This window comes from Mauremys mutica, chromosome 5 (genome assembly GCF_020497125.1).
Source record: "Mauremys mutica isolate MM-2020 ecotype Southern chromosome 5, ASM2049712v1, whole genome shotgun sequence".
Classification (NCBI taxonomy): Eukaryota; Metazoa; Chordata; order Testudines; family Geoemydidae; genus Mauremys; species Mauremys mutica.
In genome coordinates, this window is record NC_059076.1 from 122,080,192 (window position 1) to 122,097,634 (window position 17,443).

At 44.8% G+C, this 17,443-nt stretch overlaps 1 protein-coding gene across 1 annotated transcript; it reads right to left on the minus strand.

Moving 5' to 3' along the window:
- Positions 1-9,350: 9,350 nt before the first annotated feature.
- On the minus strand, positions 9,351-11,265 carry ADRA2C (adrenoceptor alpha 2C). Its single transcript, XM_045019888.1, has one exon. The coding sequence runs from the start codon at positions 10,736-10,738 to the stop codon at positions 9,428-9,430; it is 1,311 nt and encodes a 436-aa protein (XP_044875823.1). The 5' UTR covers positions 10,739-11,265; the 3' UTR covers positions 9,351-9,427.
- Positions 11,266-17,443: the final 6,178 nt, after the last annotated feature.

The window sequence follows — 17,443 nt, forward strand, 5'->3', positions numbered from 1 at the left end:
AACCTGGAATTTCTGCTCCGGGGGAAATTCTGAAATGGAACAAAAAACAAAATTTCAGCATTTCCCACAGACCCAGAATTTCAAAAGTTCATTTAAAAAAAGTCAAGGTGACATTTGTTTCGACCTTTTCCGTGTATGCAGGGCAGTTGTAGCCATGTCGGTCCCAGGATGTAGGAGAGACAAGGTGAAAAAGGTAATATCTTTCTTTGGACCAACTTCTGCTGGTGAGAGAGCTCTGTGTGTGGCTCGAAAGCTCGTCTCTCTCACCAACTGAAATTGGTCCAGTAAAAGATATTACCTCACCCACCTTGTCTGTCTAATCAACCTTTTCTAAACATTTCCGAGGCTCCCTAAGATGCCCAGAGTCCTGGCTGCCTATCAACTGGGAAGCTCTGGGAGTCTTGACTCCTTGGCAGTCCACCTGGTGAACTTGGTCCTGGAGCTTGGACCAAGGAAGGCAGGGGAGCTCTGAGAGCCCTGACTGTGGGCTAATTTACCTGCTGGGATGCTCTGGAGCCAGGAGCATGGAAGCCCTGTCAGTCCAGACTTCCAAAGAGCTAGGAGCCTGCAGGCTGCGGGAGCCCAGCTGCTAAAGAGCTGTGAGCTTGGGAACTTGGGAGCCCGCTCTCCCAGGGCTGGATGGGCTGCACAGAAGGTGGGCAGGTGAGCAGGCAGGAAATCTGCTTGGTTTCCATCAGAATTTTGGCAAAATGGACACATTCCAGCAGAACATTTCAATTTTGCTGAATCAGCTTTTTGCAGCAGAAAAACATGCCCTCAGAAAATTCCAACCAGCTGTACTCCTAGTTGTGTTGCCACACTAATGCACCATGCATCTGAGATACCAAGTGGTACAATGGAAACTGACTGGTTAACTAAAGGTCTTTTACCTCCCAGGGTTGACATGGGTATAAACAAACAAGCACCGAGCTCACTGAATCCACACTCACAAACATTTATAAAACATCTTCAAAACCCTATACAACAAATGTATAATGGTAATAAAACACTCCATTGTAATCTAATAAGGGCTGAGAGTGAATTAAGGGCCCTTAGCATCCTCACAGCCACTCCACTGTCTAGGTACTTGCATAGCTTATCATACTGTCTGAGCATCTTCGAAAAACCAATGAATTTACCCTCACAATTCACCTGGGAGAAAGAAAAGTGCTCTCTCTATTTTACAAATGAGGCACCAAGGCACACGAGGTAAAATCACAGCCAGTCTGTGCCCAAATAGGACAGAACCTTGGTTATCTGAGTTTTAGTTTGATGCCTTAACCTCGGAGTTCCCCAGCCCTCTAGTAGCTTTACTTTTCTTTACTGGACTAATTAATAGAAGATCAGTGTGATGGACCTTATTGCTAAATATTAAACTCACCAGAAAGGCAGCATGATCCAATGGCTAGGTAGGCAGTGAGCAGAGACTACTGCCCAATGTCCAAAAACGTGTTCATTTTTATTGGTACTTTGTCCTGTCCTTGTTTGTCCCCTGTTGCATCTTGTAGCAAATCTAGATTCTGAGCTCCTGGGACTATGTTATTACTCGTTGGTACAGCACCTAGCAAAGCTGGACCCTGATCCTAGGTTGGGAACCCTTGAGGCTATTATAATACAAATAATAATTAAGAATAGTGGCCTGGGAGTCAGTGACAGGATTATATTCCCTTCTCTGCCACTGTGTTTGCGCTGCAATCTGAGGTGCCACTGCACCACAGGTAGAGGATGTACCCCAGCTAGCTTTGCTCTAGCTAGTTGGACTAACAATAGCAGTGAAGCCGCAGGCGCAAGGGCCATACAAGCCTGGGGATCCTGCGTATGTCCTCAAGCAGCTAGCCCTCACTGCCATGGCTTCACAGCTATTGTTATCAAAGCTCTCTGGAACAAAGAGTACGTCTACATGAGCTGCAGCCACACCTCAGAATGCAGTGTATGCTGCTTTGCAAGTAACTGAACCTGTGTGCTGCAGCTTCCCTCTCAGTAGATTTAGTTCTCTGTTAGATCTATACAAATAAACATACATGACATTGCACTAATCACATTTGCACAAAACCCTAAGGGTGACATCCTGTTCCCATCAAAGTCAATGGGAGTTTTGTTATTGACTTCAGTGGAGCCAGGATTTCACCCTAAATTAACAATTCAGAACAGAAATCTGACCAAGTGTCTGCTCTAAGTAATCTACCTATTTTAAAAGATTAAAATGAAATTTCATAAAAATGTAGGCACTTTTGAAAAGAAGCCTTACAATTCTCATATGAACAAATCTATATACATGAAAAACACATTTTTATTTATACCACTTCAGCTGTGAATCAGAAATCAGGATTCCCCTGAAGCACTTTTGGTATCCTATCCAATGGGAGTTTTCCCACTGACTTTAATGGGAGTTTATGGGGTCTTTAGCTTGACAAGCAACATATCTTTTGCCACCCAGAAAAACTTGACTGGCAAGTTGGTCAGTTTGCCTCTTGGTGGATAAACATTCAATGACAGTAAGGGTATTCTGAGTCTAAAACCAAACATATCCCAAACACTGAAGAGAATGTGAACAACTCTTACTGTAGTGATATTTAATTTTAAAATACAATCCATAATATTGTGGTGGTACTTATTATATGAAGGTCCCTAAATTCTCAGCAGAACTGCCAGAACCATTCAGATTTTTGTTTCTCTGACCATGTCACTTGCTAGAGCAGGGGTGGGCAAACTTTTTGGTCCGAGGGCCACATCGGGAAATAGAAATTGTGTGGTGGGCCATGAATGCTCACAATTGGGGGGGGGTGGGCTCTGGGGAGGGGCTGGGAATGAAAGGTTTGGGGTGCAGGAGGGTGGGGGATCAGGAAGGGGGATCAGTGCTGGGGCAGGGGGTTGGGGCGTGGGGAAAGGATCAGGGGTGCAGGCTCTGAACGGTGCTTACCTCAAGCGGCTCCCGGAAGCAGTGGCATGTGCCTTCTCCAGCTCCTACACGTGGAGCAGCCCCTGAGCCTGCTAGCACCGGAGCGAGGCCATGCGGCTGCTTCAGGAGCCGCCCCTGCCCGCCCCAACCCCCCCCCCGACCTGGCGCCCTGGCTGGAGCACTGGAGCAGGGCAAACCCCAGACCCCATGCCCCAGAGGGAGCTTGCAGGCCGTCTTAAAACGGCTCGCGGGCCAGATCCGGACCACGGTCATAGTTTGCCCACCCCTGTTCTAGACAATATTCCACAACAGCTACTCCTATTGGCCTGAGTTTTAATTTACAGAAGGACGATATAATGGAACTAATTCAGAAAAACACATATCCTCATTTTCTGTTCTCATTGAGTTGACGTATATCTTTCTTTGAATCAACAGAGCACACAGGGGAAAAAATGCTGTTCCCAGAAGTGCTGATAACTCATACAACTAACTGACATTAAGGCAGAAGAAAGGGAAATATCTTTATTGCTATACCTTAAAATCTTTAAAAATGCATTTTTAATTGATACGTTAAGACAAATTGAATAAGCAATTGTGTTGCTTTTCATTAAATTTTGCAGAATAGAGAAAATGTGTTAAAGCTGAATTATACTGACAAAAAAACATTGTTCCTGTGTAAAAAATAGCATAAATGTAATATTTTAGAGATAAAAAAATTATGCTGTTTTGTGTCAATTTCAGTTTTTTCAAAATACATTAATAAAAGCTGAAAAATGAAAGGAAGTCTGTCTTATGACAGGGCACTAGCCTAGGATTTGGAAGACCAGTCTTCAATTCCCAGGTCTGCCACTGATCACCTAAGTGACCCTGGACAAGTCATAGTCTTTCTGTGACTCAGTTTCCCTTTCAGTAAAATAGGAATAGTCTTTCCTAACTTTGTAGGGCTGTTGCGAGGCTAAACCCATAAACATGTGGTAGGCACTCAGATACTATGGGGATAGGTTTGTATAATTAAATAGAAAAATATACCCTACACGATATTGTAAAGGGCTTAAATGTTCTTTTTGTAATCTAAGGACTTTGGTTTGAAAGGGAGTTAACTGAGTACGTCTCACAGTAAACATGTACCCAGATTGTGCCCAAGCATGAAAAACTCACAGAAGGTCCAAGAAACCCCACCCCCTCCTATTAAGAATAGTAGCACAGTTGTCCACTCTTATGGAGTGGGCATGTGTCGGGCATTCACATGAAGGCCCATTGTTTCCTGTTTTTTAGGGACTCTCTATCATCTCTCCCTTCTTATAGCAGCCTAGCTCCTTCAAGAGCCATATATCCATTGGTGCCCTGCCTGTGTATGCCCCCAACACTTCCTTGAGGGTGAAGTGATTACCTTTGTGGGTTCCAAGCCATGCTATATCAAACACAGTTAGTATTGTCTTACACGGGCAAATCTCTGCACAGTGTGAGCCGCTCTCCCTTGACCCTTCCTCATCTAGCCATGTTTCCCCCCCGCCCCTGCAGAGTGACACTTGTATAGGTTAAGTCTTCCTCTCTCTGATAGGATTTGACCTATTTGGGGAAATGTCTTCTATTTTTTGTCTCACAGCAGAGATTTTACAGGCCATCATATGGACCAATGATGTTTTGCAAACAGTTCAGTCCTGGTGTAACACTGCTGACTCTGATGGACTGGTGTGTCATGAAACTCTAGGCACCACATTTTGGTTTTGTCTTCATTTCAGGTAGATAGAGCAAGTTTGGCCTTCATGCATCTGTGCAGGGGAGTAAAATGGGTGTGAGTCTCCACCCCAGCTATAGTGTGGCATGGCTGGATCACAAATCTGGGTGTAGGGGAAAGCAGCTTTTGTGGGGATGCTACTTCCTCCTCAGGAGGCAGAGGAAGTAGCATTCCCCTCAGTCTTCCCCTCAGTGTTGGCCAGCAGAGCTGAACTGGTGCAAGGAGGAGGAAGTAAACTACAATCTATACAGGGCTGCAGTAATTTGCTCCCTGCCGTAGGGCTCCTCCTAGGGCATCTCAGCTACTCACGACCTCATATTCATAGCTGGGTCACAATTTAGCTCATGATGCATGTCTGTTGCAAAGGATATTACAAGTATCATGCTGCACTTGGTTTGCAAACCCTTTTGTCCTTTTTCACTCTAGCTCCTCGGATCACATAAATCTTTGCAAGGCCTTGTCTACATTATGCGCTAAATTGGTACTGCTATGATTGATGCAGCGGCGTCGATTTAGTGGGTCTGGTGAAGATGCAGTAAGTCAACATGAGAGCGCTCTCCCGTTGACATAGCTTCCGCCTCTCATTGAGGTGGATTAATTAAGTCAACAGGAGAGTGTCTCCCATTGACATAGTGCAGGGTAGACACCGCTTTAAGTCACTGTAAATTATATCTACTTAAGTTATTTAACTTGCGTAACTTAACTAGTTTACATCGACTTAGGCATAGTCTACACTAATACTGTAAGTCATGCATGGTCAGAGTTTAAGGTTAGTAAAACCAGAAAGTTGAATGTAAGGCATCCAGTATTAATAATGTGCTTCTGGAATGCATGCCATGACCCTGACTTTACTAAAAGTGCCCCACAAACAGAACAAAACCACTCCCCCTATATGATGCTGCTCTAAACAGTACTGAGTGCCAGAAAGTAACCAATAGGCACGCATGATCTTAGTTCCCTGAGAAGTAGAGAGGATCAAATAATATTCTTTATATGGCTTATTGAAGAAAGTGTGGTGGAGTCTGTTGCTCAACCAATGAAGTAAATCATTGGTTCATGTTATCTGACTCTCTCTATCCCAGGGTTGAACAGTGATTTATTGGAGGAATTTTTGCATCAATAATTAAGTAAATATTCATGGATAATTATTTACACAATTCAACCACATCTACTGAGCAGATGCAACCTATGGAGAGGTTGCTCACGTTGAGTAGGTCTTTCATCCACTGGTAGCACCACTGAAGTCAATGAGATTACTAGTCAACGTGAGTAAGGCTATCAGAATCTGACCCTGAGTCTTGATCTTGAACCTTAAAGACTGCATTAACTTCAGCAGTCTTTGCATCAAATCCTAAATGGAGATCACACAGATGAATTAAGGGCCAGATTCTTATTTTAAATTATGATGTAAGGAACTGATGCTGCTAACCACCTGTGCATAAAGCCCCCACTGTAGCGAATGGAGGTTGATTCTGCAGTTCTCATTCAGCCAAACTCCCTCCAAAGTGAATGGGAGTTTTGCCTGAGTAAGGACTGCAGGATTGGGCTCTCATCCTAACCAGGTCTGTTTGATATTTGTGGTGGTAACTTACCATCCTGCAATAGCTGCACTGGCCAGGAAACAGACTTTTTATAAACATCATATAAACTTCTCACCCTAGATTGGAGGGGACTTTTCTGCAAAGTGAAAATGAACAAGTATAAGTCACTGGTCAGGTGCTTGTTGTTAAAATCATTATGGCTTTATAGGAACATTTAATTCCTATTGAATAACTGAGTGTGAACGTTTTAACTGGCTCAGCAGATTTGATCAAAGATTCCTCTGAGCAAGGCTAAAGGACACAAATCCTCTTACAGTAGAAGCACAACTACAGGATGAATTATAAAGCTGTAAACTTTTTATGAAATATTAACACACCATATGTTAACAGGCATATGCTGATCATCATTATAACAAGTGATAACAGAATACTGTACGTAAAAAAATAAATTGGTTTCTATTGTAATTATTTGAAACATATTCAATAGTTACATTAAAAATACTTTCATAGAAATCCACTTTATTGACTGATTTGTAGGAAAATATACTTACAAATGGATGTATGCAGTACATCTTTAAGCCAGTCAGGGTGAATATTAGTCTATGTATCAGTCAAAAGAAAAAAATTCATATTCTTTGGGGGAGTTCAGTCAGATGAGTAATTGTAAATAAAAGTAAAATAAAACCATAGGGAAATGCCCTGTTTTCAAGTGCATTGCTGTACAGATCAGATGGTCAGCATCTGCAGAAATCTTTCCCTATTCAATTATGTAAAAGCAAAAAACCCCAGAAAATAAAGCCACAGTTTGTTACATGTTCCAAGCAATTAAAAATGATTTTATGGCAAAGAAATTACTTTTAAGGCATATGTCATCTGTTCCATCCATACTTCACCCCCACTCGGATTTAACTGTCAATCATCTTTTCTCTTTCACAGACTCCGTCTGTTTTTACAAAGAAAAACACAGGGAAATGACTGTTTACAGCACGCCAATCTGATTTAAAAATGAGGAGCGCAGCAGTGAAATGTGTGTCTGCAGAGTGGGAAGCCACTCCAACCTGAGCACCCAGTGACAAATACAAACCTTTCTGGTGGGGAGAATGGATATTTTAATGAAGCTTTCCAGCATCTCCGAGGTAGCACATTTACCATGTGTTGCTTTGGTTGTTCTGACAATCATAGAGTTTATTGACTTATTTAGCCCCACACTGCCATCTCATGCTGCCCTCAAACTACCTGAGTTTGCCTCACCTCTCCTTCATGCCATTTTAAAATGAATTCTCCATTTTACAGAAGGGAAAATGGCTTATATTTTTTCTCATCTCAGCCACTTCCATTATTTTCTAACATTAGCAGCCGTGTGTGTGCACTGGATCAAGAGGGCTGCTTTCATCTAACCATCAGAAGTTTGCAAAGGTGGGACACACCTTCAAAACAAGTCTTACTGCCTCCTCTTTCAAGAGTGTTGAACGTTTAAACCAAGTTTGAATCTTTTCATCACTTGAATCCTTATTTCCCCCAAAAGGCTATAGGTTAAAGAGCCTGAATTTGAAAATGTCCCAGTCTGGTTTTCGGCTAAACCATTCAAACTCAAAGTGGGCCACATGCTGCAGTCTTTACTTAGGCAAAACTGCCATTTGAGTTAGTCCTGAAGGGAAACGGTCTATTAAATCAACACCTAAGCCTGAACCACTGAAGACCTGCTTGCATCTATGCCCAGGATGAGTCTAAGTGAACTGAGCAATAATAGTATAAAGCAGATAAAACAGCCTAAGTTACTGGTTTATCATTTCTACTGCTAACATAGGGATTCCAAGGGAAGAAGGTCTGTCGACACCTTCCTGTAAAACAGCCAAGACAAGGAAGTGGATATCTAGTGAGTCAAAGCTGTAGATTTGATTTGGACGCTTCAAGGTGCCTGCCGTATTAGATCAGATCTCATTCCATTTCAAAGAGTTGTTTACTAGGGAAAGGTTTATGTGGCAGATGCCAAATCCTACTGCCTATGGAGGGAATGATATGCATAATAAGACAGAGCAGCATTTCCTCCATCAGACAGATACACATTGCAGCAGTGCAGTTGGAGAGGGACTGTTTGATTCTTTAAATGTTAGCTGGGTCTTACAGAAAACTGGAAATGTTTTTTCTGTTGATGAATGCACAGATGCCACCCTGTTTCTCATCCTACCCGTCAGTGGTTATGGGATTTAATAAATCCCCTGGGGGGGAGGTTATTTTAATCATTGCTCAAAAAACAAATTTGGACTCAAACTATAAGGACAAATAGAAAAATGAGAGAATAATATTAAGGATTGGAACAGCTAGCCATCCATCAGAAATGTGTTCTTGTATCTCAGTGATATTCTGCTGCATTTGTTTCTCATTTTAAAAAATAAATCTAATGGGTTTAATTTGCCCTAAGACTGTAAACGTGAAGGATTTAAAGTGTCTGTGGTGTGGTGATTGCTGTTCCTTTGAACAGCTGCACAGCAGGGTGCCGTCAACTCCACATGTGAGAATGAGACCAGAACCCAAACTCAGCCCCTGAGATTAGCCCCTTTGAGGAGTATTGAGGGAGAAAGGAAGAGAAACTCTCAGGGGAATATGCAAGGGCCACTAGAGGACAGAAAGCTCCAAGTACCTATTTTCACTTAAGCCCTATGTAAAACCACAATTCAGAAGGGTTTAGAGTACAAAGGTTTATTTAGAAAAGAGTTTGGATTGTTCTTTAGACTTTTTTTTTTGTTGGCAAACACTTAAATCCTTTCAGAATATCAAAGATTGTCAGTGGCTATTACCTGGCATCCTCCTCAGTTGTCCTCCACCTCACCAGTAAAACCTGGTGCTGGACTCATCCCAGGAAGAAACAAATCCCAGCTTCTCTAACTGCCAATAAACACCCAAATCTCCCACTTCAACACCAGCCCATCCCTCCCTCTCCCCATCTTTGCTCAGCTTCTAGACCTCAGAGACCTTTACAGTGGTCATCATGCCCAACACATAATGTCCCAACCTCTTCTTTATGTTTCCCCTCCTCCCCTCCAAGGTCAAAATGCAAATTCATCTTCCCTCCCCTCTGTAATTTATCCCTCTTGACTCAAACATTGGTTCCCCCACCCCCACTCCACTCCACGGTCAGTGAACTCACCCCCTTACCCACACCCCCCACTTCTTCACTACTCTACTCCAGCACTTGGCCCCTCTCCCCTCCACTCCAGCTCAGTGCAGACACTTCCCCTCCACTCCAGCTCAGTGCAGAAAATTCTTCTTCTTCTTCTTGAAGAGGATGTGTTTGAAAGACCTGCGGAAGTCCTGGTTGAAGATTGTGTAGATGACCGGGTTGAGGGAACTATTGCAGTACCCGATCCAGAAGAAGAACTTGAAGAGAGTCTCAGGGACCTCACATGCCTTCCGGCAGATGCCATAGAGGCTGTAGCTGAAGAAGAAGGGGAACCAGCACACCACAAAGACCCCCATGACCACAGCCAGCACAAAAGTGAAGCGTTTCTCCCGGGCCTGGGTGACCTTCTTACGGCAGACGCTGCTCCGCTTCTTGCGGCGGTGAGAGGAGAAGAGATCCCTGGAGCGATTGCTGGAGCGCTTGGAGGAGTAGGAGTATGAGAAGGACTGGCTCTTACTGCTTTTGCGGGGGTGATCATCCCGGCTCCGCCTCCGCCTGCTCTCTGAGGTGCTGCTCTCCTCCAGCTCAATGTCCTCCAGCTCTGAGGCTTTGCGCCACTGGTGAACCGAGTAATGTCCATTCTCCCCTGGCTGCATCCTCAGTGACGTGCAGCCCCGACGGGCCCGGCTCAGCCCATTCTCAGACAGGGAAGAGCCCTCGGGCACCGTGCGCTTCTCAGAAAGGGTCCTGGTCCTCAGCTTGGCCACCCGGTAGATGCGGACATAGACCAGCACCATGATCAGGCAGGGGGCGAAGAAGGAGCCAATGCAGGAAGAGAGGATGTACCAGGTTTCATCATTGAGTTTGCACAGGGGGAAGAGGTCCCCCTCGGGGTCTCGGTACACGGAGATCAAGGGAGGGAAGGAAATAACGGCTGAGATGAGCCAGACAGTGAGGATGATCCCCTTGATCCTCCGTGGAGTCCGTTTGAGGTTGTACTCCACCGCCTGGGTGACAGACCAATACCTGTCCAGGCTGATGGCGCACAGGTGCACAATGGAGGAAGTACAGAACAGCACATCCAGCGCCAGGTAAATGTTGCACCACGCTTTGCCGAAGTACCAGTAGTCCATGATCTCGTTGGCCAAGGAGAAAGGCATGACCAAGGTGGCCACCAGGATGTCAGCGCTGGCCAGGGACACCAGGAAGAGGTTCTGGGGGGCTCGCAGCGCCTTGCTGGTCAGCACCGCGATCACCACCAGCACGTTGCCCACGATGGTGAAGACGATCAGGAAACCCACCACGGCTGCCAAACTGGCCACAGCCCCAGGGGAGTAGTGAGAGGGAGGCTGCTGTAGGGGCGAGGAGGAAGAGAAGGGGAAGGCAAGGGATCCATTGGGGGTGCCAACACTGATGTTCATCAGCACCAGCAGATCCATAGTGGTAGTGGGAGGATCCTATACAGCCATGGGAGTCAACCTCCCAGCCCCAGAGACCAAGCCACTGGGGCTGCCTCTCCAAGTTGGTGCCTTCATCCCCACCAGTGGAGAGGAGGCTGCTTCCTTCTGTCACACAGCGAGCTGGAGAGTGGGGCTCCCCTCCGCCCCCCCCCAACAAAATATCCGGCCCCCTCCCCCGTTGCAGGCTTTCCTTCTTGCTAAGTACCCAGGCACATGGCCGAGCCCAGGAACGGCCGGCACCGGGCGGACTCTGCCTTCCCCCCGCTCCTGTAATCCTGCCGGGGACAGCGGAGGCGCCCAGGGGGGCAGGTAACCCCTCTCCGCGCCGCTCGCCCGGCTCCGGAGCGCGCCCCTGGCTCGCTGCCCCTCCGCTGGCCCCTTGCACCGAGAGCTCCCAGCCGGCGGCGGCTGCAATCCCATCAGGCGGCGCCTCCTCCCTTCGCCCCGCGCCGGAGCGAGCTCGGCGCGAAGTAGCAGCTGTCCGCTGGCTCCGCTGTAATCTCACACGCGGCTCCCCATCCGCCGCCTGCCCGCGCGATCTGAGCATGCTCCGTCCCAGCCGCTGCCTGAACCCCGCACCCGCCCCTCGCTCGCTCGCTCGCTGCTCCGGGCTGCAGCCCCCCCCCCAGGCCGGGTGGCACCGCGCCCGCCTCGGCTCCCTGGTCCCGTCTAGGCGCCGCTCACCCGCCCCGTGCCGCGGGCGGAGGGCGACGCGCGGCTGCGATCCAGCGGCCCCTCCATCTAGCTAGCGCGGACCCGCCTTGGGTTGGTTTTTGTTTGGGTCCCCCCCCGCCCCGTACTTCCGCTTCACTTTGCACCCAGCCTTGGCGCCCCTGTCTGCTCGGCCGGGCAGCGGGCTCCTGGCGCCGATTCGAAATCAGCCCTCGCTGCTATTGCCTTTGATTATCACAGCGCTGCCGTGTGAACCGGCCGGTGAATGCCGTGCCCGCTAGAGGTCGCTCTGACCATGCCCATCCCACAGCAGCTCGCGGTAGAAAGCCTAGGGAGGTGAAGCGGAACCTTATCTCCCAGCTGTGTGTTATGTGAGTAACATGAAAGGCGCTGGCAGTTTGTAGGACTTTGCAAAGGGGGGTTGGGTTTCTTTATTTTTATTTATCGGGATTTCGTTTTAAGCCTTGTACATCTAGCATGCTGCTTCCCCCCCCCCCCCCCCGAAAAAACAAAGTTTGCCGCTCCCTCTGCACTCTAGCTGGAATTCACTGGAAAGGTGGTTTATAATTGTTCTTTAAAAATGCACCGTGTTTGCGTTTAGACCTGCTTGAAATAAATAGATCGGATTCTGGAGTGCAGCGGAACCTCACAGACATGAGGTTATGGGCAACCAGCTTGAACTCTGGGTTGTTTTTGTTTTTTAAATTCTGCGTGTAGAATATTGATCGCATAGGAAAGAATGCTTCCCTTTATAGGTGGAATTAAGGGTAATACTCTTCTAGAGCCTGGTCTTCCTATTTAAGGCAAAACTCCATCTGATTTTGATGGTAGCAGGATTGGGCCCTTAATGAGCTGAAAGGGCTTTTTAAACTCAGGAAATAAGTCGTGCTCTCTGGAAGAACTCCCTGGCATAGGAGACTATTATTAATCTCTGGTATCTGAGTACCAGGTTCAGAATGTGATGTTCCCTTGTGTTCATTTCTTGTGGACAAGGTAAAGGCTATAACAGGGCATGTTGAGCTGTTTTCTTCACTCAGAACCCAGACCTTTGCACCTGTCCACAAGATGTGAGCTAAAAACATAAGCACAACAACAACAAATATGTTACTTCCTTTTCTGAATATCCTGTCTTCTCTGAGTCTGTCTTGGGGCAGACTCTCTCTCTGTGCCGAAAACCAGTGCTTTAGTAATTGAAATTGCTGTGTGCTTTAGTGAAGCAGTGAAATTGCCAGTGCTTTAATAATAATAACAACATAATTTTGCTCACACAGTTAGTCCCATTGATTTCAAGTGAGCTGGCCTTGGAATTCAGTGTCCAATCCCATTAGTGTTAGTGGGGGCTCTGAATTCAGAGCAATATATGGCCTTTAAGACTAAGCTTGTGTTGACAGAGCTGTATGGAGATGTTTTTGTATTACCAACCAGTACTGTGTTTGCCCCTTGTAGCTTGTTTATTATTCCTGCACGCTCATGAGCACCAAAGGCACATTGGAATAATTTAAACAGTAAGGATATGTTTGATACTAACAAGAGCGGCTTTTATTGAACATAGCTTAGTTATTTTATAAAGGATTGAGTCAACAAATATCAGACAGGCTATTGCTTGATTGAGTGCTAATAACATCCCCATATTACAACATTTCCATATTACAACTTTAAAAAATGCAAAACAAATATATGCTATATAATAATTTTTGCCTTGTGAAAATTAGGGAAATGCTGAATATCTTTTAAAAAAATGTTGTCAGAATGGTGGCTTTTTACAAATTTAAGGCTCTTAGAGCATAGTAATGGAGGGCTGGCAGGGACCACAAGAGATCATCCAGTCTAACCCCACATGCTGAGGCAGGAAAAAATAAATGTCAATGTCTAGGGAAATTTAAATGCCATGATCAGATTTTTCTGGTCTGACTCAGCTGACTTTGGCACAGGATCAGTGTTGTGAGGGTAAATATGGAGATATACCTGTCTATACCTATCTCACAGAACTGGAAGGGACCCTGAAAGGTCATTGAGTCCAGCCCCCTGCCTTCACTAGCAGGACCAAGTACTGATTTTGCCCCAGATCCCTAGGTGGCCCCCTCAAGGACTGAACTCAGAACCCTGGGTTTAGGCCAGTGCTCAAACCATTAATGGCCCACACTTTGCATAATTACAATAGGCCCTCAAAGTTATAATTCATATTTCTAGTTTCAGATACAAGAGTGGTACATTTATACAAATAGGATGATTACACTCAGTAGATTCTAAGCTTTGAAATGATACCTTACAAGAGACCTTTTGTATGAATCATATTCCAGTTACGTTAGCATATTTTTATAAAATCATATAGCGTGCAACGTCACAACATCCACTAAAGAAATGCAGTATCAACAGTGCCAGATTCCCCAGTGCCAAACCAATATGCCTCAGTTGTTACCTGGAAGGAGCCACTTTAGGACTTACCAGGTATTTCAATAACTCCACGAGTCAGCCCTTGGCAGTGCTCTTCAAAGCCAAATCTCAAAGGTACAAATTAGTGTCAGATCTGCAGAGCCATATTTACCCACCCCAAATCTTCAACTCCTTCTCACCCCACTCAGAAAGGTAGTCTTGTGGACTTCAGTGGGACTAATTTTATAAATAAGGCAAGCAAGCTGGATGAATACATACCTAAGGTACGTCCATACTACCCGCCCGGATCGACGGTAGCGATTGACTTCTCGGAGTTCAATATATCGCGTCTCATCTAGAAGCGATATATCGAACTCCAAACACACTCCTGTCGACTCCGCAACTCCACCACCGCGAACGGCGGTGGTGGAGTCGACGGGGGAGCTGCAGACTTCGATCCCGAGCCGTGAGGACGGGTAAATACTTCGAACTAAGGTACTTCGAGTTCAGCTACGCGAATAGGAACTTGCGTACCTTAGTTCGAACCCCCCCCCCCCAGTGTAGACCAGGCCTTAGTTCAATAAACAGTACAAACCTACTCATGTACGGAGAACTTGCAGACGAGTGGTAAAGATACTACCAGGTACTGTTGACTTTGTTATTTTCCCCCTAATCTGTTTGGGCCCTGTTTGAAATCTCTGATAGATTTCAATATATCTCTGTAGCTAAGAAAGGATGATCTGGTCGTTAGGGAACTAGTCTAGCACTCAGGAGAACTGAAAGTTATCAGAAAATGAATGAAAAATAAAATCATTGATTCATGCTTAAAGTATAACTTTATCATATTTCGGGACCATCAAGCCAAGAAATATTGAGAGGATTATAAAACAGCTTGAAGCCAATTTGTTTCTTTCATTTCATCTGAAGAGAATGAAAACATCTAAAAGAACAAAACTAGACAAGAAAACACAACAAATACGACATTATAGAGAACTTAGCCCCTGCTTCATCAAAGTACTTAAGCACAAATCACATTGAGTAGTCGCGTTAATTTCAGTTGGAACTATTCATGCTTAATTTTAAGCATGTGCTTAAGCACCTTGCTGAATTAGGGCTATACATATTTATGGTTCAGTCCTGGAAAGTGTGTAATTTACCAACATGCTTACCACAGTGCTACACTCAGGTTTCAGATGGAGTGGAAGGTGTTCAGCAGTAAAGCTGGTTGGGACTTTTCCAGTGAACCGCTTTTTGTCAGAAAATGCTGATTCGTGTAACCAAAATTGTTTGCAGGTATGAGCTGGCTTTGACAATTTTTTGCCTTTTGAAACAAGTTTTGAAATGTCAAATCGTTTTGTTTGGGCATTTTCAAAATGGAAAATTATGTTTTCCTGTTGAAAATGACTTTTTGTTTCCAAATTAAAGCTAATTATAGTAAATCATTAAAATGTTCAACATTGAAATAAAACACTTTGAAATTATCAAAGTATTTCGACTGACCTGAGCCAATTTTTTTTCCAGATTTTTGGTTCACAGATATTTTCACAATTTTGAGTTTGTCCCATTCAGGATGAGAAATTTTTTTGACATATTGAAAATGTTCACTGGATGGAAAAACAGTTTACCCCTCTGCTCTACCTAGCACCTCACAGGAGCAATCAACATCTAGTAGGAAGGAGCCCTTAAGGTCTGATTTTCAATAAGTCATGCTCCCTAAATAGGAGGTCAGCAAAAGCACTGGGTGCCCAGCACCTCTGAAAAATTCAGACCCTTAGGGATTATATTAAGGGTCCCATTGGCATTGCTGCAAGTAAGTTTCAAGGTTCCCATTTTAATTCCCTGTTTTCATGGATTCAGGTTTTTGATCTAAGGCTATGAATACTCTTGAGAGCTTACAGCGGGGCAGCTGCAAGCGCTCTAGTATAGCCACGCTAAAATGACAGGAGAGAGCTCTCCCATCAGCCTACTTACTCCATCCTCAGTGAGTGGTAATAGCAACGTCAGCGAGGGAAGCTCTCCCGCCAACATAGCACTGTCCACACTGACGCTTAAGCCTACATAAGTTACATTGCTCAGGGGGACGTGGCTAATTCACATCCCTGAGAGACATAATTTATGTAAACTTAAGCTATAGTGTAGCCATAGGCTAACCCTGTCTCTGCTTAATCTATAAACTTTCAGACAAGAGGCTTTTTAAAAACAACATGAACCTGACAGTGCTATTCCCAGGAAAACCATTCCCAGTGCGAGTTGTCTCTTAGATCATATATAGCAGCAGTAGCATGAGAGTAAAGTGTGACTGCAAGTATTACTCTATAAAATGGGGGCAAAGTATTGTCTACTTCAGTTTCTGTACATGGGCCCAGATCGACACACTTTTCTCCAGGGTCTTTACTCATAGGAGGAGTCCTATGGAAATCAACAAGGCTAGTGTGACTAAGGACTTCTCTCATGAGTAAGGATTGAAGAACCAGGCCCTATTTTTGCTCTTTGGTAAATTGCATGGCCTGTCATTCAAACTTCAGATTGATATTTATTATTATTTATATTACAGTAATACCTGAAGGCCCCTTTCAGGGGGTCAAGATCCTATTACTCTATGCAATGTATAAATACATAAATCCTGCTCTGAAGTGCCTGCAATTTAACTAGAGTAAACAGACAAAGGATGAAAGATAGAAAGTATTTTCTCCGTGTTACAGACATGGAACCGATTAAATGACTTGCCCAAAGTCACACAAGAAGGCTGTAGCTGAACCAAGAACAGACTCCAAAACTCCTCACTCCCAGTATACTGCCTTAACAACAAGACCATGTTACCTCCTGTTGCTATAGGGACACTGTGAGATTAAAAAACATGCACTTTTCTATAACAAATTCTCCAGCTTAGGTTATAAACAACACCTTCAATTATTAAAACTGAAAGAATTTTAAAGCTCCAGTTTACGTTTTGTTATTTATGTTGTACAGATACTTTTTTTTCTCATGGCTGGGACAACGTACCTCAGATGAAACCATGTCATTTTTATTTATAGTCAGTCTCATAAATTTGACTTTCAGGACTCCATGCACTAGCCCAATGGCGTCATATGTGGGTTTTAGAGAGACAAGGTGGGTGAGGTAATATCTGTTATTGGACCAACTTCTGATGGTGAGAGAGACAAGCTTTAAAGCTTACACAGAACTCTTCTTCAGGTCTAGGAAACTAACTCAGAGCGTCACAGCAAAATACAAGGTGGAACAGAGAGTTTAGCATACATAGTTAACACATATCTCAAGGGACCAGTCAAGATGAAGTGGTCCATTAACACCCCTTCAGTCATAAGGAGGAAAAGAAGGGGAGACAGCATTTGTAGGGAGGTTGTTCGTGGGTTACAGATTGTTGTCTTCTTTCGTATGGCTGGTGTAGAGCAGCAACTACAATTTCACCTGAAGCTGATCAAATCAAATGGTTGCATCAGGACTAGCAGAATTGATTGCAGTAATGCCTCCTTCATATTTATAAATTGGGTAGTAGGTAGTCGAAAGCCTGTCATGGGGAACCATACTCACATGCTAGGGGAGTCCTTGATTTTCCGTTTGTGCATTAGATGTCCGCATCTAGCATGGTTGATTCGGATTTGGACAGATTGTTGTAAT

What these genes read in the sequence shown, in the direction of transcription:
- ADRA2C (XM_045019888.1), bottom strand. Translation starts at nt 10,738, where the DNA reads ATGGATCTGCTGGTGCTGATGAACATCAGTGTTGGCACCCCCAATGGA.